The 26,141-nt window shown below is 38.1% G+C and overlaps 1 protein-coding gene across 1 annotated transcript in view; it reads right to left on the reverse strand.

Moving 5' to 3' along the window:
* Positions 1-3,665: 3,665 nt before the first annotated feature.
* LUZP2 (leucine zipper protein 2) overlaps positions 3,666-26,141 on the reverse strand; it is a 117,982-nt gene continuing 95,506 nt past the window's right edge. Inside the window, exons 10-12 of the mRNA XM_042832773.1 lie at positions 14,397-14,483; positions 4,693-4,770; positions 3,666-4,245 (exon numbers count right to left, since the gene is read on the reverse strand). Of these exons, the coding sequence (XP_042688707.1) occupies positions 4,141-4,245; positions 4,693-4,770; positions 14,397-14,483 (270 nt within the window). The 3' untranslated portion in view covers positions 3,666-4,140. The remainder of the gene's footprint in view (positions 4,246-4,692; positions 4,771-14,396; positions 14,484-26,141) is intronic.

A 26,141-nucleotide genomic window follows, 5' to 3' on the forward strand; every position in this document is an offset into this window, starting at 1 on the left:
TGGACTGACGGTACTATCAGGAATTGTTTTGTAAGATCAAGTTAATAAACTCTGGGTGCGACTAATACTTATTTTAACTATTCACTCCAAAACACAATTAATCAGAGTAAAAGCTGACCATTTTTAATTGACATTCTAGTAAGTAATGTCTTGTATCATTCCTAGTGAAGTACTTAGAAAAGTGAGGCTGCTTCCCCTGGCGTCACACGGCCTGGTGAAGACACAGAACGTGATGCATCTTTAGTTTTCCAAGCCTCGCTAAGAACCTCTTCCCATCTCCATCCAAGCAGATTCTTGTTTAAATAGAACAGCTGGTCTTTCAGAGTGCATTGTAACACATACATCTGAAGTGGACCACCACTATAATTTCTGGCTTTCCACTACCTGTCATTATTGACAAGAATTACAGACTTCAGAAGTTACTGAATAACCGAATAAAAATGCCCTTGCTATATAACATCCATTATGAAAGGTCAACACTGGACTTGATCTAATTTTTCAAGTGGGGAAAACTAAGACTTACTTTCATGCTTCTTGATAACTAAGATTTTGTCATGAGATATGTATGCTCGGTCTAACAGAATGCTATGCCACATTTAACTGCAGAAAATGACCCATTTTAAACACAAATAAGCTTAGACACTTGGAAAGTATTCTTAACAAGGAAATTAGCCAAATGTAACATTTCATTTTTGTATAAAGGCATTACCACAACTTTTATCTTTTTGGGTAAATTGAGCACTTCTTAGTTTCAAGTTTTATGATCAGGGATGAAATTTCACTCCAGACTTTTTTATTTACTTACATGCTCACTCATATGGATACATACACACGTAGATCTAACAAATATAAATAGATAATATGCATGTTCACATTTAAAAACACATACTGATAGAAAGTGAGAGAAATTTAGAGATGAAGTCTACGCTGCAAAAGGAAAACTCAAATAGTAGTTTAAAATTGAATATTCTTAGGGTGGAAATTGCTTTTAGCCATTAGACACTGAAGTATCTAATAGAAAAGCCTCTTAAGTATTATGTGCAAAGAAAAGGATATGGTGTATGACCTAGTTGCCAGGCAACTGCACAGAACTGCAAAATGTTTTCCTAAGATGTGCTGCTCTGTGGTGTGATGTGTGATAGGGACGTAGACCCAGCCACTCAGTTCTCTGTGAAGCCGGTCATAAAAAGTGTTTTGGAGTATTCTAGGGAGATCAAGTACAACTGCAACAGAAATTTTATAAACTGAAGCTCCTTTACGACCACGTTCTTTGTAACCTCGAGTAATCACACATCAGAAGAAATGCCAACATCTATTCACCTCCATCCCAGCACTGGGATGTCAAATTACTCACACTAATGGCTGGAATGAAAGAATGGTTACTGATCCACTGAGGGAAAATATGTACACCTTTTCTGGTAAAAAACATTGTCAGTACATGGAGGCATCCTTGTGAGGTCTTTTTTCCTTTTCATTTTTTTTTTCAACATAATTCAAATATTTTCTAAAATACATATATATGTAATCTGTAAATTGAACATAAGTTTCTTCTCAAACAAAAAAATACAAGTTTTTGAACAGAATTCTTTGAGTATAACCATGAAGGACAGACATCTCATTAGATGCATACTTCCCTCTTAGTGCAAAATTAGAATCCTCATAACAGCAGTATTTTTTAAGCCATGCCAAGAGAATACATGAAATATTCTCATGCCAAACACAGATAGAAGATGAATTTTTCCATTGTTATTTTTTCTTCATCCTGAATCATTATGTGGGTTGTTCTAAAAATCATCAGTGCAAAGATAAGCAAGGATTCCCTGTCGTCATCTCCAAGATGTCAAACCTAATCACGTGAAAAGTGAGCAGCAGCCTACGTCCTGTGTGAATGTAGCCAAACAATGCTTGGAGAGGACATAGTCAATTTCCAAAGCTTTAAGCATATGGATAAATTATCCCTACCAACACTGCTTTATTCAGTTCTGTCTCACCTGATCTTCACTGCTTAGAGAAAGGGACATACAGAACTGAAAGCACACATGCATGCAAGTATGAAAAGCTAGATTATTGCTGATTTGTAAGGCTTTTTTTCTTTTCATATTGTGGACATCAACATTGAGGTATCTCTTGAAACAGAATGCAGTGTGATGCTATATTAACAGTAGCTATATCGCTACAACCGCTGAATTCTTCAGGAAGAAGAAATGAATGCTACGTAGGACACCTTACCTCATTCCTCTAGGATGTGCTCTTGAAGATACATAACCTTTCTAGAGAGATGCTTGAAACAGTTTCAGTGGCCTTTTCAGTCCATACCCCAAACATTTTTATTTCCTGCACAAAAATATCTGATTTTGGCATATAACAGAAACTAGGAACTGGCTGTAGCTATGATTAGATCACAACTCTAATTGTTCACTGGAAATTTTGAAATTGTCTTCAGACACAATTTGTTGTGGCTGTAACTGAACTAAATCAAATCTCTGCTACATGGCCCAGATTGCCTTAAACAAAACACTACTGAATTTGATAGATACCATTTGATGACAGTGGTCGGATTGACTGTGAAAACCCACAGTTCAGTTCTGAGGTCTTTGTACCTGGGATTTCACTTCTTTCAACACTTGACATGGATATTATTTTCTATGATATTTGACTTTGTTGAGTAGTATTATCACATCACTGAGTTCACACGTTTCTTTTCTTTTCAGAATTCTTGAGATTTCTCCTGGCAGAATACAAACAAACAAACAAATAAGCCCATACAACAAAACTTACCATTCTGCAGCATTCACTCCTGAGTAGGGAAGCACAAGCAAGATGCCGGAGTGGAATGAGCTTAATGTCAGGAAGGAACAGAGAGTAACTTGATGAAATTGCTGAGAGAGAGGTAAAACCAGAACAGACAATACCACTAAATGAAAAGACAAATTGTATGTTTGATTTTTAAACTGATTCAGAAGCAAAGAAAAGCAAAAGCAAAAGTAATTTAAGTAAATTACTTTCAGTCCAGTAACAGTTGTAATACACTGCTGTGAGTAATAGGAGGGAAGTGGGAGCTTACAAGTTACAGCTGCTTAAAATACTTCATGCAAAAGGAGAGCACAAAAGCAATGAATTGTTCCTAAGGCACTAATTTTTGAAGATTTCCAATTCAATCTTATGAGGCACATACTGACAATGGCACATACTCCAAGGAGATATGCTCTCTTTCTTCTTCCCCCTTCCTTTCTGCTTTGAAACTCTTTGAGTGTGTGGCCCATGAGAAATCAGAAGAACCCTAAGACTCACAGAGACAGCTTACCCAACACATCCAACATGCCACCTGCTGTGGTCCAAATGTCTTTCCATAAAATCTATTTATGTTGCTGAGGTGAGTGCAGCTACAAAGGATGGAACTGAAATCCAATGATGGGTACCCAGACTAAGTAATCTTAACGAGGTTCCACTTGCAAAAATGTTTGCTTGAATTCTAAAACAAGCAGCTCTTCCTTTCTCTGTTTTTGAACTGCGCATTTTTGCCAACAGCTCAGTGATCAAAATAGAACTAGCAGTGACAACAAGTTAGAAAAAATAGCAACCAAATGTGTTTTATTGTATAAGTAAGCAGAGTTGAAATGGTATCACTCAAAGTTAAGTATACACAGAGCATTATGTCCCATTATCACATTTGATCTTAAGAGTTACACTGCGCTTCAGCTAGATTTACACGGATTTGTCTTTTTTTTTTCAACATCCACCACCCTTTAATTCTTGATTTAAAACCTAATCTGCCACAGAGTTTCATGAAATAGATCGGGCTGAGAGAATACCCGAGAATGTTTTTTTTTTTTTTTTTTTTCTTTCTTTTTTGTTGTTGTTGTTTTTTTTTTTTAAGAAAACTAACTTACAGTTTGCAATTACTAGTCAGGTAGAATAGCAGTTGAAAAACTGGACTATATTACAAAGCATTTTTCCAAACATCCATTTTGGATTATTGCTGAAAGGTACTGATTGGTCTATTCTAGCCTAGTTTACAAACATTCATGAAACAGTGGAAATGCATGCTTTAGAAAACTGGTACTATTCATGCCTCTGGTCTCAAAAGGATACGAAGATGATAGCAAGTGATGAACATTTTCAAAGGCATATTAGTAGTAATTAGAGTTTCTTTTCTTTTGCACTAACAGAATCTTCAGACTTTTTCTCATTTCTTTCAGGTGATTTTTCCTCTTCAGGTTTAATCCACAGAGGGTTGCGCAACATCTGATGAGGGCGAAAACAGCATCAATGCAAATATCCTTTGACAGTGGAAAAATCATGCTAATCTGAATCATTACCTTATTATTATCAAAAGCACAGGTGTACTACTCATTTAAGGTTTTTCCATTGGCAAGATTGCTGAGTACACTTCAGCATATTTACAAATAGGTAACTGTTTTGATCATCTCCCCCTCCCTCTCCTTCCCAAAACTGTTGACATGATAGTATTAAATTCAGACATTTGATGACTAGGCTACTCCAATTCAAGCACAGAACAGTTTGGAGCAACGTTGATAGCCAGGAGTCATTTCGAACAAACTGGAGAGTGCAAGTAAGAAGTTCTCTCTCCAAAGCATTGGAATAAAACATGTAAACATAATTCCAAGTAACTGCATGCCTTACAAGAGCTTTTCATAAAAAAAATCTGAGAATTTCTTGAGAACTGAATACCTGAAAGCTTGTCTCTGTTTCTGCTGTCTTCAATTGAGATGCTGAATTATTGCGGTTCCCCAAACACGTCTTGCCAACCTGTCAACGGAGATATCACAGGTAACTTCTGTGGATTTTTTCTAAAATACTCATGTGGGTTTTTATAAATACTCTGGTAACAGCCACTGGTAACATTTCCCTGTGTCTGATGTGGCTGTAAAAGTTTAGCAATTTAATGCTTATTCTCCTCTCAGTAGAAGTAGTCAAGTTTATTCCTACAATTGATCTGTGAAAGAGGGTAGTAATTACAATCTTCTATTGTGAGCGAGGAAATAGTAATGAACAGCTGAAAGCTAACATTAAATTTGACTCCTTTATTGCTATTTTCTTGTCTGATTTGCTAGATCTCTTTTGCATAATAATCACTGAGCTTATTGAATGGAGAAGTCAGAAAATTCTCAAGGTATGGGAAGGCTGGTTAGATTCATCACTGCCATTTTATTACAGCAAAAAATGTTATTTTCCTTGCAAATACGCTCTTCAACACGATAGAAAACAGAGCTGAACAGTATAAATAAAATGCTGGAAGGATTAGAGAGTAGATTGCAAACGCAAAAGATCTCGTGTTATAACTCTTAAGTCATTAACAGCACTGAAATTTCTACTGAAATTAAATTAAAAGTCCTTCAGGACTATGATCAAGACAACATAGGCAAAGAAAATGTGAAATATAGGTACAGATAATCTTTGTCATTGCCTTGAAATTGCTCATGTTAGCGATCTGCTTTGTGTGTGTGTGTGTTAATAGAAATTGATACATGCAAATGGAGTGAAAATTAAATATATGTATATATATCAAACTTAAAGACTCTTTCCAAACTAACAGTTTTTACTTATTTTACTTATTTTAAATTTTAACATACATCTTCCCCTGAAATTGTTCTTTTTTAGCATAATAATCTGGAAAATTTTTGAAGTTAAGTCTCATTATAATATTTTTACACATCAGATATGTTGGTGAAAAAAGGCACAAAATTCTTTGGTATGTAAATGGACACATACAAAAAGGAACCACTACAGATTCCACTGGCATTTCTGCAATTTCTTTTAGATATTTGTTTTTCAAAAATTATGATTGAGAATACTTTTCTAGAATAGAATACTATCTAGACAGAATACAAGAAAAGAAATAAAGCAATCCAAAAGAAAAAGAATATGTCTAAGTAGTATGTTTTTGAGGCTCCTTTCTTGGAGAATTTTTGCTAAAAAAAAAAAAAAAAAAGCCTGAACTAATCCCACAGCATTTTAAATCATGGTAGGTTAAAAATTACCTCTCTCAGCAGACAACATTGAAAATCAACACTCTCATGGAAATTAAATGTCAAGAAATTTTATCAATATCCTTTCAGTACAAATTACATTAGATTGAAGTTAATTTAAAAGTCAGAGATTGACAAGGAGGAGGAAATTTCATTATGTTTTTGCACTTGAGGAATTCTGACAGTCCCTCACCTGTGACCAAGTTGATCTAAAAAAAAGTGTGGGTCTGACAGAACTTGTTTTTAATGTATTTCCTAGTAAGTTAGATAAAATATTCTTTTCAGCTTAGTCACACTGAGATAAATGTGAGGGTTTCAGGGCCTTGAAAGCCAGGAGTCTCTGGACAAATGATGTTGCAGGTCAAAAAAGGAACAGCGTGTCAAGCTGTGTAAGGAAGATGTTATTTCCATCACACATTAATCACAGAATCCCTGGGATTGGAAAGGACCTCAGGAGATCCTTGAGTCCAGCACCCCTGCTAAAGAAGGTACCCTACAGTAAGTCACACAGGTAGACATCCAGATGGGTCTTGAATATCTCCATAGAAGGAGATTTCAAAACCTCTCTGGACAGCCTGTTCCAGGCTTTCAATACAAGTTTTAGGAATGACATATGGTATCATTTACAAACACTCTTTCCATAGGCCAGGTAAGAAAGGCCTTGTTGGTAGGAAAAAAAATAGTGAAGGTTCGTGTTTGTAGCATTCCAAATTTTTCCTCTCCCAGGTGTCTTCCTATTTAGCAATACACCATCTGGTACACTCTTCTAAGCAAAGCAACTCCTACATCTTTATTACGTTGTTAAGTCATAAAGAATTATTTTTTCTCTTGTTACTGTGAAAACGTGTGTATCATTAACAAATAGATTAGATATTGAGTGCCAGTGATGACCTTCATCATGGCATCAGTCAACAGAAGTACCATAGCCAGGACTGTAACTGGTCACTTTGAGCTCTGTTTTAAGTCACAACAGTTCCTAAAGTTGGACAAGTATAACAGCATCTCCCACCATAAGCATAACCCAGGCTAGAACCAGCCCAGCTTAAGTCTAGTGCATATACATCCCCACACATACATGTCTGTATGTCCATGCACAGGCATATATTTGCCTGAGTATATGTGCATACAATCACATAGATTCCTACAGACATTCCATAGTGCAGATGCTTATGGCTGATATACAGATTAAAACAAATAAACAAGCATATTCTCATATATACATATACATTTTACTAGGTCTCTCTATACCAAGAAACAGGATGATTTTTTTGTTTGCTGGCTTTTCTCCATGTCTCTTCCTATCCCACTTGCTCCTTTGCAAGGTTGCTAATTATAAAAGTAGGGAACAGCAGTTTGATGTAGTGGAAACTAGCACAAAGCAAAGATAATTGCTTTTATAAAATGAAGGGCTGAATTGTCACCATTATGTTTTCCTGTCTCATGATAGTGAGATTTTATGAATCGCTCCTGGAAGGTACTGGGATTTTGCCATGCTTAGCATCGACTTCAACACACTGCTCAGCTGGGAGGAGCTTTCAAGCCATTTTCTTGTTTTCCTCAGCCAGCTAAATTATTAAATCTTTAAGAATGACCATCACATTTACAGGTTCATTAGAGATGAGGAGGAATTCTGCTGTATTTATTTACTTGAAGACTTCTCAAATCAAGGACCTTTCATCCTAGTTTCATTAGCATGTGCCCACAAAAGCAACTCTTTCTTTCCAGATTCAGAAAGAAAAGCTTTCACTGTTTATAATCAAAGCCTGTATTTATACAAGCTATTAAATAAAATATATATACAAGTTATTAAATAAACTATGACTGATCTCTGAAATGGCAGTGAAGTGAAGCAGACAGATCATAGAATCCATAGAATTGTAAGGGACCTTTAAAGGTCATCTGGCCCAACTCCCCTGTAATAAACAGGGACAACACTGAAAAGTCTTTAAACTAGGTAAGAAGGGGGAAGGGGACAAAATGAGGGCTGCTGAGGTTCAGGTAGTTCGAGGTTCAAAAGAGAACTTCATGGGTGATGAGGGTGGAGTTTGAAGGGATGGAGTGTGGCAGGGGAATGCTGCTTCCCTGAAGTGTCTATACACTAATGCGTGCAGTATGGGAAATAAACAGGAAGAGTTGGAGATCTGCGTGCAGTCGCACGGCTACGATCTCACTGCGATCACGGAGACGTGGTGGGACAGCATGACTGGAATGTTGTCATGGAGGGCTACGTGCTTTTTAGGAAAGATCGGCCGGCGAGGCGGGGTGGAGGAGTTGCTCTTTATGTGAGAGAGCAGCTAAAATGTATTGAACCCCACCTGGGGGAGAGCGGTGTAGCAGTGGAGAGCTTGTGGGTGAGAATCGAGGGGCGGGCTGGTATGGCTGACACTGTTGTGGCAGTGTGCTACAGGCCCCCCGATCAGGAGGAGGAGGTTGATGAGGCCTTCCACAAACAATTGGAAGCAGCGTCACAATCCCAGGCACTGGTGCTTATGGGGGACTTCAATTATCCAGATATTTGCTGGAAAAGCAATGTGGCCAGGCACGCGCGGTCCAGACGGTTCCTGCAATGTGTTGATGACAACTTCCTGGTGCAGGTGGTGGAGGAATCGGCGAGGAGAGGGGTACTGCTGGACCATACTCTCACTAATAGAGAAGGCTTGTCAGAGAAGTAAAGGTCGGGGGCAGCTTGGGTTGTAGTGACCACGAGATGGTGGAGTTCAAGATGCTGAGTGGAAGAAGTAAAGCAAAATTAGGATTGCTACCCTGGACTTTAGGAGAGCCAACTTTGATCTCTTCCTGGACCTACTTGGAGCTATCTCATGGGCTAGGGTGTTGGAAGGTAAGGGGGCCTGTGAGAGCTGGTAGGCATGTAAGCAGCTCTTCTTCCAAGCTCAGGATTGGTGCGTCCCTGTGAGGAAGAAATCGGGAAAGGGTGGCAGGAGACCTGTGTGGATGAGCAAGGAGCTCATGCGCAAACTCAAAGGAAAGAAGAAGACCCATGAAATGTGGAAAAAGGGTCTGAGAACTTGGGAGGAAACAGGAATGTTGTCAGGGCCTGCAGGGATGTGACGAGGAAGGCTAAAGCCCGCCTGGAATTAAATCTGGCGAAGGGGATAAAGGATAATAAAAAAGGCTTTTTTAAGTACATTAACAGTAAAAGGAAAACTAAGGAGAATGTGGCTCCCCTGCTAAGTGACGGGGGTGTTCTGGTAACGGGGGATGCTGAGAAGGCGGAGATACTGAATGCCTTCTTTGCTTCTGTCTTCAGTGAAAAAGCTCCCCCTCGGGAATCCAAGACCCTGGAGGTTAGTGAGAGGATCTGGGGAATGGAAGACCTCCCTTCAGTCAGGGAAGAGGTGGTCCGAGAGCGCCTAGGCAACACCAATGTTCATAAATCCATGGGACCCAATGGGATGCATCCACAGGAGCTGAGGGAGCTGGCAGAGGTGATTGCTGAACTGCTTTCTGTCATCTTTGAGAGGTTTTGGAGGACGGGGGAGGTGCCTGAAGACTGGAGGATAGCCAATGTCACTCTGGTCTTCAAAAAGGGCAAGAAGGAAGATCCAGGCAATTATAGGCCAGTCAGCCTCACCTCTGTCCCTGGAAAGGTGATGGAACAGCTGGTGCTGGATGTCATCTCCAGACAACTGGAAGAAAAGAAGGTTATCAAGAGTAGTCAGCCCGGGTTCACCAGGGGGAGGTTGTGCTTGACCAACCTGGTAGCCTTCTATGATGTTGTTTCTGGCTGGGTGGATGGGGGGAGAGCAGTGGATGTAGTCTACCTTGATTTCAGCAAGGCATTTGATGCTGTCCCCCACGACATCCTTATAACAAAGCTGAGCAAGTGTGGGATAGATGAGTGAACAGTGAGGTGGGTTGAAAACTGGCTGACTGGCAGAGCACAGAGGGTCATCGTTGGTGGTGCAGAGTCCAGTTGGAGGCCTGTAACCAGCGGTGTTCCTCAGGGGTCAGTGCTGGGTCCGGTCTTGTTCAACATCTTCATCAATGACCTTGATGAGGGGATAATGGCCACCCTCAGCAAGTTTGCTGATGATACGAAGTTGGGAGGATTGGCTGACATGCCTGAAGGCCGTGCTGTCATTCAGCAAGACCTGGACAGGCTGGAGAGCTGGGCAGAAAAAAAACTGGGCAGAAAAAGGATGAGGTTTAACAGAAGCAAGTGTAGAGTCTTGCATCTGGGGAGGAATAATTGCGTGCAGCGGTACAGGTTGGGGGATGAGCTGCTGGAGGGGAGCTCTGTGGAGAGGGACCTGGGTGTCCTGGTGGATGACAGATTGACCATGAGCCAGCAGTGTGCCCTTGTGGCCAAAAAGGCCACTGGCATCCTGGGGTGCATTAAAAAGAACGTGGCCAGCAGGTCGAGGGAGGTGATCCTCCCCCTCTACTCTGCCCTGGTGAGGCCTCATCTTGAGCACTGCATCCAGTTCTGGGCTCCCCAGTACAAAAAAGACAGGGATCTCTTGGAAAGAGTCCAGCAGAGGGCCACAAAGATGGTGAAGGGCCTGGAGCATCTCTTCTATGAGGAAAGGCTGAGTGAACTGGGTCTGTTCAGCCTTGAGAAAAGAAGACTGAGAGGGGACCTGATCCAGGTCTATAAATATCTGAGGTGTGGGGGGCAGAATGACGAGGCCAGACTCTTTTCAGTGGTGAGTGGAGACAGGACAAGGGGAAACGGCTGGAAACTGCAGCATAGGAAGTTCTGCACCAATGTGCGAAGGAACTTCTTTACAGTGAGGTGACGGAGCACTGGAACAGGCTGCCCAGGGAGGTGGTGGAGTCTCCTTCTCTGGAGATGTTCAAGACCTGCCTGGATGCCGACCTGTGCGACCTGCTGTAGGGAACCTGCTTTGGCAGGGGGTTGGACTCGATGATCTCTGGAGGTCCCTTCCAACCCCTACAATTCTGTGATTCTGTGAACTACAGCTCTATCAGGTGCTCAGAGCCCCCTTCAGCCTGACCCTGAATGTCTTCCAGGACAGAGTTTCCACCACTCTCTGGGCAGCCTGTGCCAGTACTTCACCACCCTTACTGTAAAAAACTTCCAGCCTAAATCTCCCACTGTCTAATTTGAAACCAGTTCCCCTTGTCTTATCACTACTATAGAGTTCATCCCATTCTTTCTTGTAGCTCCCTTCTTGATACTGCAAAGCATCAGTGCATACCTCTGAACCATACTGAGAGCTGTTTTTGTTTTCTCCCTTCCTTAATATTACCTTATTTTAATAAAAAGCAGTCACCATTAGCGACACACATCAGAATTTCACTCACGCATAAATTACTCGTACACAGCAATCTCTTATGTTTTATGTGTGAAAGGATTCTTTGCCTTGCCATTTAGTTGCTGCCACTGATTTGTCAAGGATGTCTGCCAAATTATTTATGGACTTATTTTTAAGAGAAATATTTTCCTCATTACATTACACATACTGCATTTTTATTGAAAGACATTAGGAAGTATATATTGTCTGAGCACTTAATTTCAACAGCTCTAATGCACAGCAATGAGAACTCTGAACAGCCATAGCTACAAATGCATTCTTAATGTTGCCTTAAGCAACACATTTTGTGTATGCAACAGGAAAAAAGCCATCTGCAATAGTGAAGAAAGAAATTTAACAAGGCATGATAATTGAGGTGGGGCACATGCCTGGAAATGTGGTTCCATTCTGATTAGTTTAGTTTGCAATTTTATTAGCTATGTTTATATGAAATTCTGGTAATAAAATCTGCAGATTGCTCAGTAAAACATGCAGAATTTCAGGAGTTACGGGATTTAGTTCAGCTTGAGAACTATACAGCAGAGCAGGGGAGGTTTGCAGCTGCATGTATAAATTATAAAGGTGGATCAGCCAAGTGTGAATCTTCATTTAAAAAGAGTTTTCAAAAAGCCAATTAAAATGCAACGTGTCCCTTGGCTATCAAAACATGCAATTTCATCTGCAAACTGCTGAACTGTGTAACTACAAGGGTATCCCACTGTACCTACGCAGGGAGTAAGAGTTACTTTTGTTACTGAAGGAATCATACCACTTATCACAAGTGGAGAGGAAACCAAGAAAATACACCCACCTTTGCTAAAAGGGTAAATCATTACCTACTTCCAAATATTTTGCATTATTGGTTCAAACAATCTGAAATGCTTAAAAGACAAACTTAGCTAAAATTAGCTAAAAATTTTCATGTTAGATTGAAAAAAATTAATACACATTTAAAGCAGAAAAAACCACACTGTGTTTTCTCATACAATGCAAATCATATCTAATACTGCAATTAATTTGATGTCTGAATTGTTATTAATCCACACCTTGTCAATAATCTGCTTTTTAATTTACTGTATATGCAGCAGGCTCATTAGTGGTAAACGTGCAACATTCTAGATGTTCATATAACCTATCATTACAACCTGCACTTCAGGCTGAAATTCATCAGGTCAAGATTTTAGTTCTCTCCTATATGCATGACACACTTCTCTGACGTGTGATTTTTTCCCTACACTGAATACGGATATTTTGATTTCTTATATATTTTTTTTCTCAGTATAATACAACTCTTCCAATTTTTTAACTTGGACATTAACCACATCATTAACTGTGGGGGAAGATGTAACTGAGCGAGTCACCACAGAGCTTTACAGACTCCTTGACAGATCTTACCCCTGTGAAGCCTTAGGAGACTGGAATTAAGCAAAGGGAGCAAAGGGAGTCAAATAATAAACAGGAGGCTCTTTTGTATGCACTGTTAATCTTGTCACAATTGAGAAACCTTTCATCCTTATCACCATTGTCTGGGAGAAGTTAGGACCAATTAACTGCTACAGGAACCTTACTGCTTGTGAGTGGATGGTATATAAGATGTATGTGAACACAATAAAGTAGATCCATTCTGATGCCACAAGAAAATGAGAGAGCTCTCCAACTCGACTGAGCTCTGACAATTAACCAGATAAACTATTAAAATGCCATTCTGCTGCGAAAAAGATGTTATTAAGCAAGTGAGGTCTACATTTTATTGGAGGAGTCATTGTCCCTGGAAGTGTTCCAGAATCATGGAGATGTGGCTCTGAGCGACACAGTCAGTGGGCAGTGTTGCAGGTAGGTGGGTGGTCAGGCTAGTTTATCTTAGAGTTCTTTTCCAATCTCGCTGATTCCATGATTCTAAGCTTGTAAAGTGTGCACATCTGTATTCATAAGACACTTCTGCTGCTTTTCATACTCTTCTCCTATTTTAATGCACAATGCACTTAGAGGATGGCTAAATTAAACTGATGTAACGTCTTCTGACCTGCATAGTTCTCATTTAAGAAGCAGCATTAGTGAAATCACCTCAAGAATTTTACCATGATTTCTACCATTGAAATTCTGTTATCATAATGATTTCTTTTTTTCTCTCTCTGTACCTCCTTGGAAAAGCAATGGGAGAACATGGAATTAAAGTTCTGCAATTAAAATTGGAAGACAGAAATAAAGGCAAATTCTGTGGTTGCTTAGAAACATGGATAAGTTTTGGTCCAATACTCAGTGTCCTTTGCTACTGAATGATTAATGAGCATGCAGTGTTTGTTTACTGCAGGAAATTAAAGCAGTAAATAAAAGCAATATCACTTTTATTTATCAGAGAAATCGTACAAGAACAAAGAACAAGAAACCTGAGATGGTAAGAGAAGAAAGAAACACTTTAAGAATTCTTAGCTTTTAGCACAACTGAGTAAATGGTTTTAAATGATATGCACAAGAAGTATTTTAAATGAGAAAACAGAAAAAGTACTTTTTTGTGTATAAGAATTTGTCCTTGTCTCCAGGTCCCAGCATGTTGCCTGGATGGGAAATGTGACTCAGTAAAAGCAGAACTCTCTGGTAGACGTGTTATAAGAAGAAGAAATCTTGTAGCTTGCCCAGACTGGCAGTGGCTAGGATTGTCCACTTCCAATATCACACTGTCACCTCTTATTTCTCAAGCTAGCCAGCTAACTAACCATCTTCCTGAAAGCTTTGTTTGTACTAAATGAAGCTTCTGTGACTTGTGGTGTTAGATCATTAGTGGAATCACTGCGTAAACAATGTTCTGCATCTTGCTCTGTTGCAGCAGCTCATTAACCGTGCTGCTGCATGAACAAACCCATTCTTGAAGCAGTTCACAACTTATCTTTTTCCACTGCTTTTCTTCCCACAGTAGCTCTATGAATCCTACAGAGTAATAGAACCTGGGAATATACCTGCAAGTATTGACTGTGAGGTGCATTTTCTCCTCAGCACTTTAAGGTAGAAAATGGTTTATAAAATACATGCATCAGCTTGTTTAGGAAAAGTAAATCACATAGTTACCTAAGGTTTTAATGTTTTCATACAATCTAGATTAAAACCTGATTTCTAGGTGAGCTCAGCTTACATCTTGAGAATCGCACTCCTGGATGCTCTGATTTTCTTCCTTTCTTGAGGTCATGTGAAGACTTTCTTTCTCTGCTGAGGTATTTTGCTGGACATAAAAGAAAAAGAAAAAAAATTAAACCTATAGATAAAACTTCTTAAAAGTCAAACTATAAAATCAGGAGAACAGCAACGATCAGGTATTACAAACTGTAAACTACCTCATACACTGTATTTTCAGTATGCTTTATAAAAATGAATGTTTTAATACATGTTTTCATTAAATCATTCCCCTAGAAAAGGTTTCTTCTGCATAAATAATCAAGACTTTCAATCTGAAACTGACCACACAAAAGTGATTTGGTTGTATATTGTCTTGTATGTTACTAATCAAGATCAAAACTTCATAATGCAATGCAAGTTAAGCTACATTTTCTCTAGCACCAACATTTTGGGGAGAGGGATGAGAAGTGTAAATAAAGTGTTCTCTGAAATAATGAATATCATTTCACAATTGGTCTTTTATCCTTACTGAGTGATTGGCCTGTTTGGATTGCAATCACGGTAATACAGTTCTACAAACTTAAATTTCTTCTTGTTGAATGACACAGGTATACACCTGTATGCCAACCACTGTACATGGAATGATTCACAATACCTGTAGAAGATTCATCAGTGTGATTTCCTGACTACCTGCAGCAGTAAATCTACATAGGAGGCCAGGAAAAGCAGCCAGCTTGAGCTCTTATTAATAGCAAAATAAAGGTCTCTCGTTATATACCCTGATTCCCAGATTTCTCAGCATGTTGTACTCATTTCTTCAAAACCAGGGTAAGTCTGAGATATGCAGAGTCTGCCACCAAGGAAGCATTTCTCCAGTGTCTTGTTTTCAAATACTCTTTCTAGGAAAATGAATACAAGAAAATTTCCCACTCTCATCCTCTTTAATACTCAAAATGTCTGAGATGTCATGCTTTATCCTAGAAGCACCCTCTTTTTTTCCCCTCTCACAAAAAAAATATAATGTTTTTCAAAGCGTTTCAATTTTCATGCAATTGCCTTAACCAGTAGGATGAGATTCTGTAGCTGCCAGCAGTGCTCAAGACACCAAACCAGGGAACTGCAACAGCTCTGCTTCATTTGGTCTGATTTCTACTTTGTAGGCATCACATCACTCCAGCTATTACACAACCATCAGCTGCAATTGCTTTTCATATTGTTACTCAAAGCATAATATCTAATGCTCTAGACTGAAATGCTACAAAGCTTCTTGCACAGGTCACAGAAAGTCTCGTCTTTCAGACAAGGGTGGAGGATGGGAGGACGTCTTGCCAGGCGTAGGCTGGTTCCCTGAGATTTGAGTTCACTGCAGACAGAATGGCACAGGGGTGTTCTTGTGTTTTATCCGTGTACCTTTAATCTATAACATTTTGAAACTAAAGTTGGCTTTTTACATGAAATGAGAGAAAAAAGTCAGTATTAAAAAAATAATAATCTACCTTTCTGAAGTCTGTTTGCTGATGATATGGGAGGCTTTGAAGTCGGTTCTGCAAACAAGATGCTTTGTTATCAAAAGTACTTTCTCCTAACAAGAAAGGGAGATGCCATTCTTTGCCTGAATGAAGCCTATTTACTAGATTGACAGATAAGCTCATGGAACTGCTACCAAGCACCCTGGAGTAAACTACTTTGGAAAGTTTCTCAACTCCTACCCAGTTTGCCTAAAGCTTTCTGGACCCTCCCTCAAAGATTTTCAACCCAGGATTTCACACTGAATGTTTTTTTAAGGATCATTAACCCCCTTTTTAAATTGTTTTTTAAGTAGTTTTTAAATTGCAGAATCTTCCTTACAAGCCTGACTAAAAACTTTGAATTTCAGATACTTGAAATAAATAGAATTTTTACAATACATTTAGCACATATTCTTGCTGATGGAACCCACTGGATTATGCTTTGATTGTGGCCAAAATTTCAGAATACTCATAACTGAAAAAGCAATCCAAACTCATTAGTTCATTCAGTTCTCTTTCAAAGTCTGTACTGGAAGAACTGACAGAGATCAGAAAGTTAGATCAACAACATTCCATCTTTCATAATCTTTTGACTTTGATACATAGTCGAATCTTTTCCTGCTGCAATTGTAGAATGGCTTGGGTTGGATGGAACCTCAAAATTCATCTAGCTCCTACTGGCGTGCTGTGACAATGTTATCCAATCCATCTTCCCACATGGTTTTTCAGCATCACTGCACCACTCTCCAGTCATTATTTGGTGATATGTTTTCCCACAGTTCCACTGACAGGTCTTACTTGCCAGATGATTTGCCCACACAAACCAGCAAATTTATTTCCTTTCACTGAGACCATCAGATTGCTCTTTTCTACACTAAGGGTTTCCAGTGATATTCAATTTCCATGTTAAAGTTCTCCAGTTAAGAATAGTCTTGTAGCCCTAATGAAGGGATTGTAAGGCATCTCGAATGTAAGCAAACAAAACAGTTTCCTGCTCAGTAGACATTCATGATACAATACATGAATAAATAATTTGCATGTGTGAGAATCAAGATAATTTTTCTCCATTGACAGACATCACCATGTGAGAAACACGCTCAAGATAAAAATTTCTAATCAGTCAAAGATCTCTGTGAAGAGCAATTTCTTTACTATTGCAATAATGGGTGCACACTCCTTACTGACAAGGGAGAAATTGCACAACTAGTCATTGAAATCCATCCCATTATATACCCTGGGTACGAAGCCTCTCCTGGCTCTCATTGGTGTCTCAGGCTCACAGTCTTCCAACACTGTTGCTACCTTATATTTCCATACGTCTGCTACCAACCCATTGTCTTTGGGTTGGTTCTGCACTTTTTATGGCAATAAAAATATTTTCAGAATTAGCACACCCATTTCATCCCGTACCAGACTCTTCCCTACTCTATATAATTACCTTACCTGTGCCATTTCTACCTAGGTCGAAACACCCCAGTCTCAATTTTACTCTGTTCAGCAGGTTTCTTGGTGGAAAACAACTTATCCTACTCTACATACAGAAATACTGGAAGTTTCCACTGCAAAAACACAATCTACCTCTCACAATCATGATGATAAGCACATCCATAGCCTGGACTGGAGTCAAGAAATCACTGGATTTTACCCAGAAACAGTTTTTACTGGCCCAACTCAAAATCATGCACAGAAAAGACTTGCTAGCCTGCCCACCTGGCTGTTTTGGTGACATCAGGCTGGTGCACGGAGTGATGCCCCCAGGCTGGGGGTGCTGACATTCAGCTGCTTCAAGAAGGGCTGCTAACCAGGGCTCCTCAAAGGGATCACCAATAGGAAATAATCAGCACCTGAGCTGTTCTTGCTTTGCAGCAAACAAGAGTTTGTCTCTTCTGGGAGACTTCTTATTCTTATGGGATATGAATGATTTATTGTCACGCCCAGGAAATCCGAACTAGCTCAAGGATTTGTAGCACTGTGAAAAAGTAGAGCATTTCTGAACGTAGCAGATGAAGATGTCAGAGATTTCTGGGCAAGGTACATAGTGCAAGAGCCAGAAATATCTCCTTCCCAGCATCAGTTCTATTTGACTGCTCCTGGAAACCACAGACTTTGTCGGCACATCACTTGCACACACAGGCCAGCAGCCACATGATACCTCACATCCTTTGCTCAAGAAAAATGAGTTGATCCTGTCATCTTTCCCTTCCCCCATTTTGGCTGTATCATATGTAATTGCAGAAGTACAGTTATTATTGTTATCTTTTTTACGTTGTACAATAGACTTTTTACCTGCTCTCCTAGTCCTATGAATTTGAGATGCTCTAAAGGGAGCAATATGTTAAACTTTTCAGCAACAGGAATCACAGATAAATATGCATGACTGCCTGTGGAGAGTACAAAGCAAACCACTGTATCACACTTTCTCATATCCTAACTTCACACTTATTCATAATAGAATAAATACATGAGAAGTCCAATTCTAATAACACCACTCTGAGTATTTCTATGATGGTCACCATACACAAACATTATATATATATATTTGTATGTGCATGTTTGTGCATATGTGTATATTCAGGAGAGGTAACTCACTTTACTCTGTAAGGCAGGCAGTATTATTCACCAGAAGGAAGAAAAGACATAGCTCACTTCTTATTTCTATTTAATCCACAGCTACAGTTACATTTATGCAGGGCCATTCATCTCAAAGGACTGCAAATCCTACAGAAGTTTAAATTTCTCTGCACTACTTCTTAAGCAAACAAAATTCCCTTTATTTTTATTTTTAATTTGCATTATACTCAAACACCTCTGAGGTGGAAAATATTTTCTTTCTGGTATTCGTTATGCCAACACTGAACACTGAGCAACAAGAAAAACTTTTACAAAGAATCTATGAAAAATTCACTACCATTAAAACTGAGAGCTGTTGGCACATCTTTAACATGGATACTGAAAGATTACATTTTTCTTTCTTCCCATTTCACATGCATTTGTGTTGTTCGTAATGGAATTTCTCTGAGACCAGTGTTCATGATAAGCTCATATGGCTGAACATGCATTGGAAGAAGAGGACACATTCTTTCAAATATCATCACGTCTATGATATCAAATATCAAATATCTAATTCCATGAATCATCCTTTTCAAAACATTACTATAAGTATGTAATTTTCCCTCATGCATGCACCTGCCTATCTCAATATTATAGTATGCTGGTCATAATACAGGCATTACAATTTTTACATTTTTCTTTATGAGACTCTGCCACTAGATTCTTCCTCTCATGGAAAGTAACTACTCTAGCAGAAGGGAAAAAAAAGACGACTTCATTTATTGTTAAGAGCCAGGGAGGATGTTGTGGAGATTGCAAGTATCATTTGTAGTATTTCCTACTACATCTTAATTAATTTTCCCAATCAAAGTGAGTCTCCTTAAGAGAAGAAATACATATTTACTAACTACCTCAAAGTAGGGTAATTAATCTCTAAATTGAGCAACCTTTCTATGGCAGTGCCAGTACAGTGCTCCTAGAACTCTGGGGAGATGGAAGATGATGGTCTGCTCTCAGAAACACAGTAAAACACCCAGGGGAGCTGGGCACCATGTGCAGCAAACTCTCAGAAGTGGTTATAATACAGACAAGAAAGACCCTCAAAAGATAAAATCATGATAATTTATCTTCCTCTGCTAATATACAAAATACATACTTGCATTTTCAGAATGGTGTGGAAGTCCTTTACCTATGCACAGCAGACTAGTGTTTAAGTTGCTGCTCAAATACCTGCAATGGGAGAGCAGCATGCTTCCTCAAAAATAGCTGCAGAGCTATTCTAGGGCGTCTAATTTGGCGGCAGATGCCTATTTAAAGCAATTTCTGAAATGCAAAGCTATGCGCTAACAGAAAGATGCCACATCTATCCATTGTGTTACTGTGCTCTGAATTCTGCAGCTCTTTTTCTATTACAGCTCGTTTTGAGAGCATTGCGTATTTCATGTAATTTAACCAAATGTTTTCTAGTAGAACCTTCAGTTGCCTCACTCGTAACAAATGCGTTTTCTTATTTATATTTATACCATTGTGGGGGGAGGCGGGAGGGGGGGAACAACAGCAAAAAGGCTCATGAAAATGGATGCAATCAATTTTCTCTGGATCAATAAGCAGTTATCTGTAATGATTCACTGTGCCTCAGTTTATAAGATAGTCAAAAAGATGCATTTACCCACATTTAACTGCAAACAAGGACTCATGATAAAGGATATCCAGGTCACTTGTTTTCAGGGGACAAATTAAAAAATAAGCCATTTCCAGTGAGATTGAACAGTGAAAAAAGCTAAAATTATCTAATGTAACTGAACACAGAAGTTAGAAATACTATTCCTCAGACTGAGTTTGTGAAATCCACAAAAAATAACATACATCAAGCTGAAGACAAAACATCACCATCTCCTTGTCATACAGCGATCATACATATGCTTGTAAGAAAACCACTGAAACTACTGGAAACAGCTGTTTGGCTATACAGGAAAATTAAGCACAAAGACAACCGCATATATATAGCAAAATTTTGGATTCTAGTCCAAAGCACTGACCATCTGGATTAAAATTTATATCAGTAATGTTATCCCACAAAAATCTAAGTGATGTACAATACACCACAAATGTGAGCAGTCATTTTTATATTGTATATATAATCAAGATTATATAACAGAACTATTAAGATTGGAAAAGACCACTAAGATCATCTGGTCCACCCACCAGCCCATCACCACCATATTTCAGGCTGTGTAAAGCATTCATTGAGATATAACAGTGTGTCTGTCCATGCGTCTGCACTCCAGTGTGAGAGAACACAAGGCTGAGACTAAATGTCATTGGTCTAAGTACTAATTATTATTAATCTGATCATTTCATAATCATAGAGGGTTGGAAAAGACCACTAAGACCATCGAGTCCAACCATTAACCTTTTACCACCATGCCCACTAGCTCACATCTCTCAGTACCATAATAATGTGACAGATTCAGTAGAGTCAGAGGCAGAGACGAGTTTGTTCTTTTTTGTATGCATGCTTTCCTACATTCTCTTCTAACAGTTATTATTAAACAAACTGTTATTACACTTGCTGGTATCTTTAGAGTCACTGCAATTTCTCCAAAGCATGTTTTTTTTTTTTTCAATGGTATCAAATTTATATTTTCAAGTGCTCTGCATTTATCAGAATAGATGTTCACTTGCACAACGATGGCAAGAAAACAATTTCCTGCTGTTTTTATTTTTATAGTTTAACAGCCCCTATGTCTTAGAATATCTCCTAACTCTAATAACACAAGGAAGAACAAATTACTTGTAGGTGTTTGTGAATAATTCAGCTAAGAGGAAAACAGAAATATTAAACAGATAACCTCTTTGCTGTGAACCACATACTACGTTCTCAAGTTATACAAGACTTTGCAAGTTTCCGGTGTAAATGTGTATAACGTCCAATACTCAAAATAGAAGTACAGCAGACAAAATAATGAAGTTCCTACTCTCCTCTTTGCAGAGGCTGGAAGCTCTAGGATTGTCGCCAATATTCTGTGAGCTTGTATTAATGTGTAATAACCTGAGAGCAGAACGTGGGCATCTCTTTCATTACTCACAGCCAAAGAGCAGCCTCAAGTCCAGAGGCAACCGCATGACACTTTTTGAAAGCTCCTGCTGCCTTAGAAATCTTTAATCACTTCCATTTATTCTACATAAAGCCCAGTAATAACCCAGTAGAATTTAATTCTGGGTACATTCTGACATTTGCTCTACAAGATCATTCTGGCTGCCAGATTTATCTTGCCTGATATGTTTATCAGGCAAGATAATAAATAAAGACAAAACCAAACAACTTTAGAGATAAAAGAACTAGCCTGTATTAGTCCAAAATGTAGTCATATTCAACTATAGAGGACCCTCAGCCACATTCTGTGTACTGTAGGGCAATTCTGCCACATACTTTTAGGTGCTGACAACTTGTGCAGTTCCTTTAGAAGGAAAATTCTTAATAAAAAATGCATTTTAGTTCCCTTCAGATAACAGAACTGAGTTCTGCAGCTAAATATATGAGGACATCTGCAATAAGCAACTATGAAATTTGAGGACAGATGGCATTCCGACATCACTTGAAACAGCATCTCATCACAATAACACCACAAAAAGAAACTGCTATTCAACTGTGAGGGTCACTGACCACTGTAAAATTTTCCAAATTAGTCTCAATTACAAAAACACCTGTGCCCAGTTACTTTTATTCATGAAAAATGCTACTTGAAGCATCGAGTATTGATGTAATTACTCATTTACTACTAGTGCTATGGTAGCCTACTGTTTGTTCACTCTTCAAAAGAGAACATAATTGCAAAGTGAATTTAAAAGAAGCTTTTTTCATACCATACAAATTCAAGCATATCTGTTCCTTTGCTAAAGAATATCCAAACTTGCTATGCAAATTCACATTTTTAAGTTGTTCATAAACTTAAATTATACTAGTACCAACTACAAGCTAAAAATTCTGAGTATTTAAGAATTTATAAAACAAGAGCATTGAAAAGAGTATCTTATCAGTAAAAAGCAACACAAGATTCCAGCATTATCATCAGCAAGTGATGTGGAATTCAGTCTGAGAAGTCAGTAGAGCTACTAAACCATTGGCCTAAAAATACGAGTGGATTTCTTACACAGCACATCGAGACTTCCTTGACTTATTGTACTGTTGAGGGACTTTCTAATAGACTTCTGGCATCCACGTCATTAATCATTTCTGTTTCAATTATAAACTTTTACCTTTTTGTTTCTCTATGTCAAGCAAAGTAATTGGAGGCAATCCGAGCAATGATGGCTGTGTACATTGTAAAAGATACATCTGTTTTCTGTATCCCATCATTCTGTGACATGTTGTCTATTCTATAGGCTTGCTATGAAACACCCGGATAACGCTCCAATAATTTTATAGGCTTTTATACTAATGACTCCACCACATTTCACTGCCTTACACTATCTAACAAAAGCATTCTTCAAATATTTTTTTTAAGTACATTTTTGAACTCCAATAGAGAACAGATTTTGACATGACTTTCCACATCTTCTAGAAGTGTCTGGTGAAATTTTGCAAGAAATTCATTTGTTTCTAAGTATAAACAACAGTTTTAAAAATATTTTTTCCATAGTGCACCTTGAAGACAATTGTCCTGAGAACATAACTTGAGGCTATAGAATCCCCTTATAGGTCCTCTCAGTACTGTCAGAGCACTCTGTTTCTGAATGTTCTATTTTCTACGTACTTCTGCTGTGATCTGCAAAGAGCAATTCAAATTCATAAGCAATTCAGCAGTAGGAATAGCTGAAGGATCACATAAGGACACACGGAAAGACAGAACTTTGGCTGAATGACCTACACAAATCAAAGCCTTATGGATGCTGAAAATTCATCACCCAGATAGTACTACTCATTAAACAACAACAAACAGCAACATGGGGAAAAAAAAAAAAAAAAAGAAAAAAAAAGGTAGAAATTATTATTATTATTGAGACAAGGTATCAAAGACATATGAAAAGAGGCAACCATTATCCTACACCTTTTACAGTAATATAAAAAATGAAGCAAGCAATAGGCACAAATGACAAATAAAAAGAGCAAATATAGCATATTCTGATAACACATCTATGTGACACCAACAACAGTAGATAGTTATTCCTGTGAGGTTATCTTCATCTCATTTTCCTATTTCTAATTGTTGCTGGTCACATTATGTATTGGAATTTATTTGAAATGATGAAAAAGGATGGATGTCATAACAATCAGCACGTTCCAAAGAGCTCTCCCACAGTGCTTTTCTGTAGGCAATGCCACTTATTTCGTAGGTGATGAAACAGAAGTACAACATGGCAAACTACAGGCTCACTTAATTAGTGGAAATTAATGGAAAAGAACTTTGTTTCTTTATGTCGGTTGTGCTGAATCTTACATGACTTGCCTCACACAGGAATAGTAAGTAACCATCAATCAAAATTAAATATATTGTGGTAGAATACAGAAATTATCTGCCAACAAATGCAAGTTTTCTTTTGTGCTCTAAGCATGTGAAGAGACTGAATGCATTTCAGAATTTCTAAGGCTTCACATGCATTTAAAACACAAAGATGGGAACAAATGTAACTCAGGATGGCAAGTAAACTATAGCATACATTCCACAAAGGAGTAGGAAAACTTTGTAAATGTTCCATATTAAGCAATTAAAAATATTCAACTGCAAAGCACAGCTTGTACAGCATTTGTACAAATGCTACTGTGAGCAGCACAAGAGCTCCAGGCATCTATTTGTGTTATGTGCTAAGATCAGTATTCTTTATTTCTCTTGAGCTCCAGTGAAATACTAATGCACACTTTGAAAAAATAAAAAGAAACAAAAAACTTCATCAATAAAGGATGTGTACTTTTTAAACTATAAACAATATACCTGGAGATTAAGCTGATTTTTCAGCTTAATCATTAAATCATTGAAACAAATCAAGCAACTTGAAATCTCACTGAATTTTTGTACAAGGTTAACATATAAGAAAGGTAGTATTTTCGTCTAGATAAAACACATCCGTAGTTTTGATTGTGTACAAAATGCTCCAAAATGCTCACAAACTACTTTTGTATGGATTTTGTAGGATTTTTGAGTATGTGGAAAAGGGAATGTTGTGAGTTGTGCTTTCTGTAGGAAAAAAAAAATCTTCAGGGCTTTAACCAATTTTTAATAGGTTGGTTCAGCAAATAACGAGCAAAAGAAATCATGACTTTGAAAAACATTAATTATCATATACACCTTTCTTCTGGGGAAAACTTGTTTGTGGAGAACACTGCTCATTGAAGTTAAGCAGCGTGGATTTTGCTAACTCTCCTCTAAGTAGGGAAATTACTGATATGATGTATACAGCTGTAACTCAAAACATTGAATTCCTGCACTGTTAAACATTCATCCAGAAGGTTTACAGAGCTGTTCATACCAGCACTACACACCCAGGGCATCAAATACAGAGAGGCACTGGTTAAAAAAACAAAACAAACAAACAAAAAAACAGCATGAGAAAGGTACACAATGCACACTTACATGTCTACTTCAGTGCTTCTCCATGAGAATTCTGTCAGTATTTGACAGACTAAAACTACTAAATTTAATAACAAACTACCCTTTGATTCCTTTGATTATCATCTGCTTTACAACCACAAAGTATTTAGTCTTTTCTTATTAGTGCTTACTTAATGCGTTCCATAGCAATATATCGATCATTACATAAGGAAAATAGAGTAGAAATTCAAGTTTCTATATAAGCTTGTGTCTATTCACAAAACATGACGATCCTTAAAGCTAAAATGTTGCTCTTCCAATGCTAGATTCTCGAGACAACTTCACTATTCCACACGTTCTTCTTTTCTAGTTTCCTGAATCAACCATCCATTCATCACTCAGCACAGTTGTTTTTTGTTTTTTTTTTTTCCCCCCACAGGAAGCTGATATTAAAGTTTAGATTTGGTGATGAATCAGATGAAATACAATCTGTATATCTCTCTGCATTTATCATTTACTTGTTGTGACAGAACTCTCTGCAAAATATGAAAGTAGATTTTCTTCAAGTTAGTTAATCTTTTTGAGCAACTCTGTGTGAGCCATTCCAGCACCATTTTCAAGTATATTTTGCTGCTTTCCTGTATTAGAATCTACGAGCAGCTAATGGAATTCTGGTCCAGAGGTGAGGCACATCTGGCATTCATCCATTAAAACAGTTTCACAGTATGAATATACTTGACTAAATAAAGTTTTTCTCTTATTCAATTTTTTCCCCAAATAACCTATGATCAACAATCTGTAACAAGTTTGCTGTTGACAATGGGACATGGTTTAGAATCATAGAACCACAGAGGTTGAAAAAACACTAGAATTATCTAGTTCAACAATCAGCCCATGTGTGTTACCACTGTACAGCTATCAGTAACCTACAAGGCTGCTAATTCTTGCTTCTTCAGCTGTTCCTGTTGTATTTACTGTCAGCTATCAGCTGAAGGTTAAGTGCTCTGAATACTCAAGACAGCTAAATTAAAGACAGCTGGGATTATTGTTTATACTTCATGTATATGTACTAATACTATATACTAAAATAACTACTATATGTAATGGTAACTTGTGAAGGAAAAAATATAAATCATAATCCCCTTGCTGCTCTCTATGATTACACCAATGTACTAA

This window comes from Centrocercus urophasianus, unplaced genomic scaffold, assembly GCF_019232065.1.
Source record: "Centrocercus urophasianus isolate 14NV4802_14NV808 unplaced genomic scaffold, USGS_Curo_1.0 seq_4, whole genome shotgun sequence".
Lineage (NCBI taxonomy): Eukaryota > Metazoa > Chordata > Aves > Galliformes > Phasianidae > Centrocercus > Centrocercus urophasianus.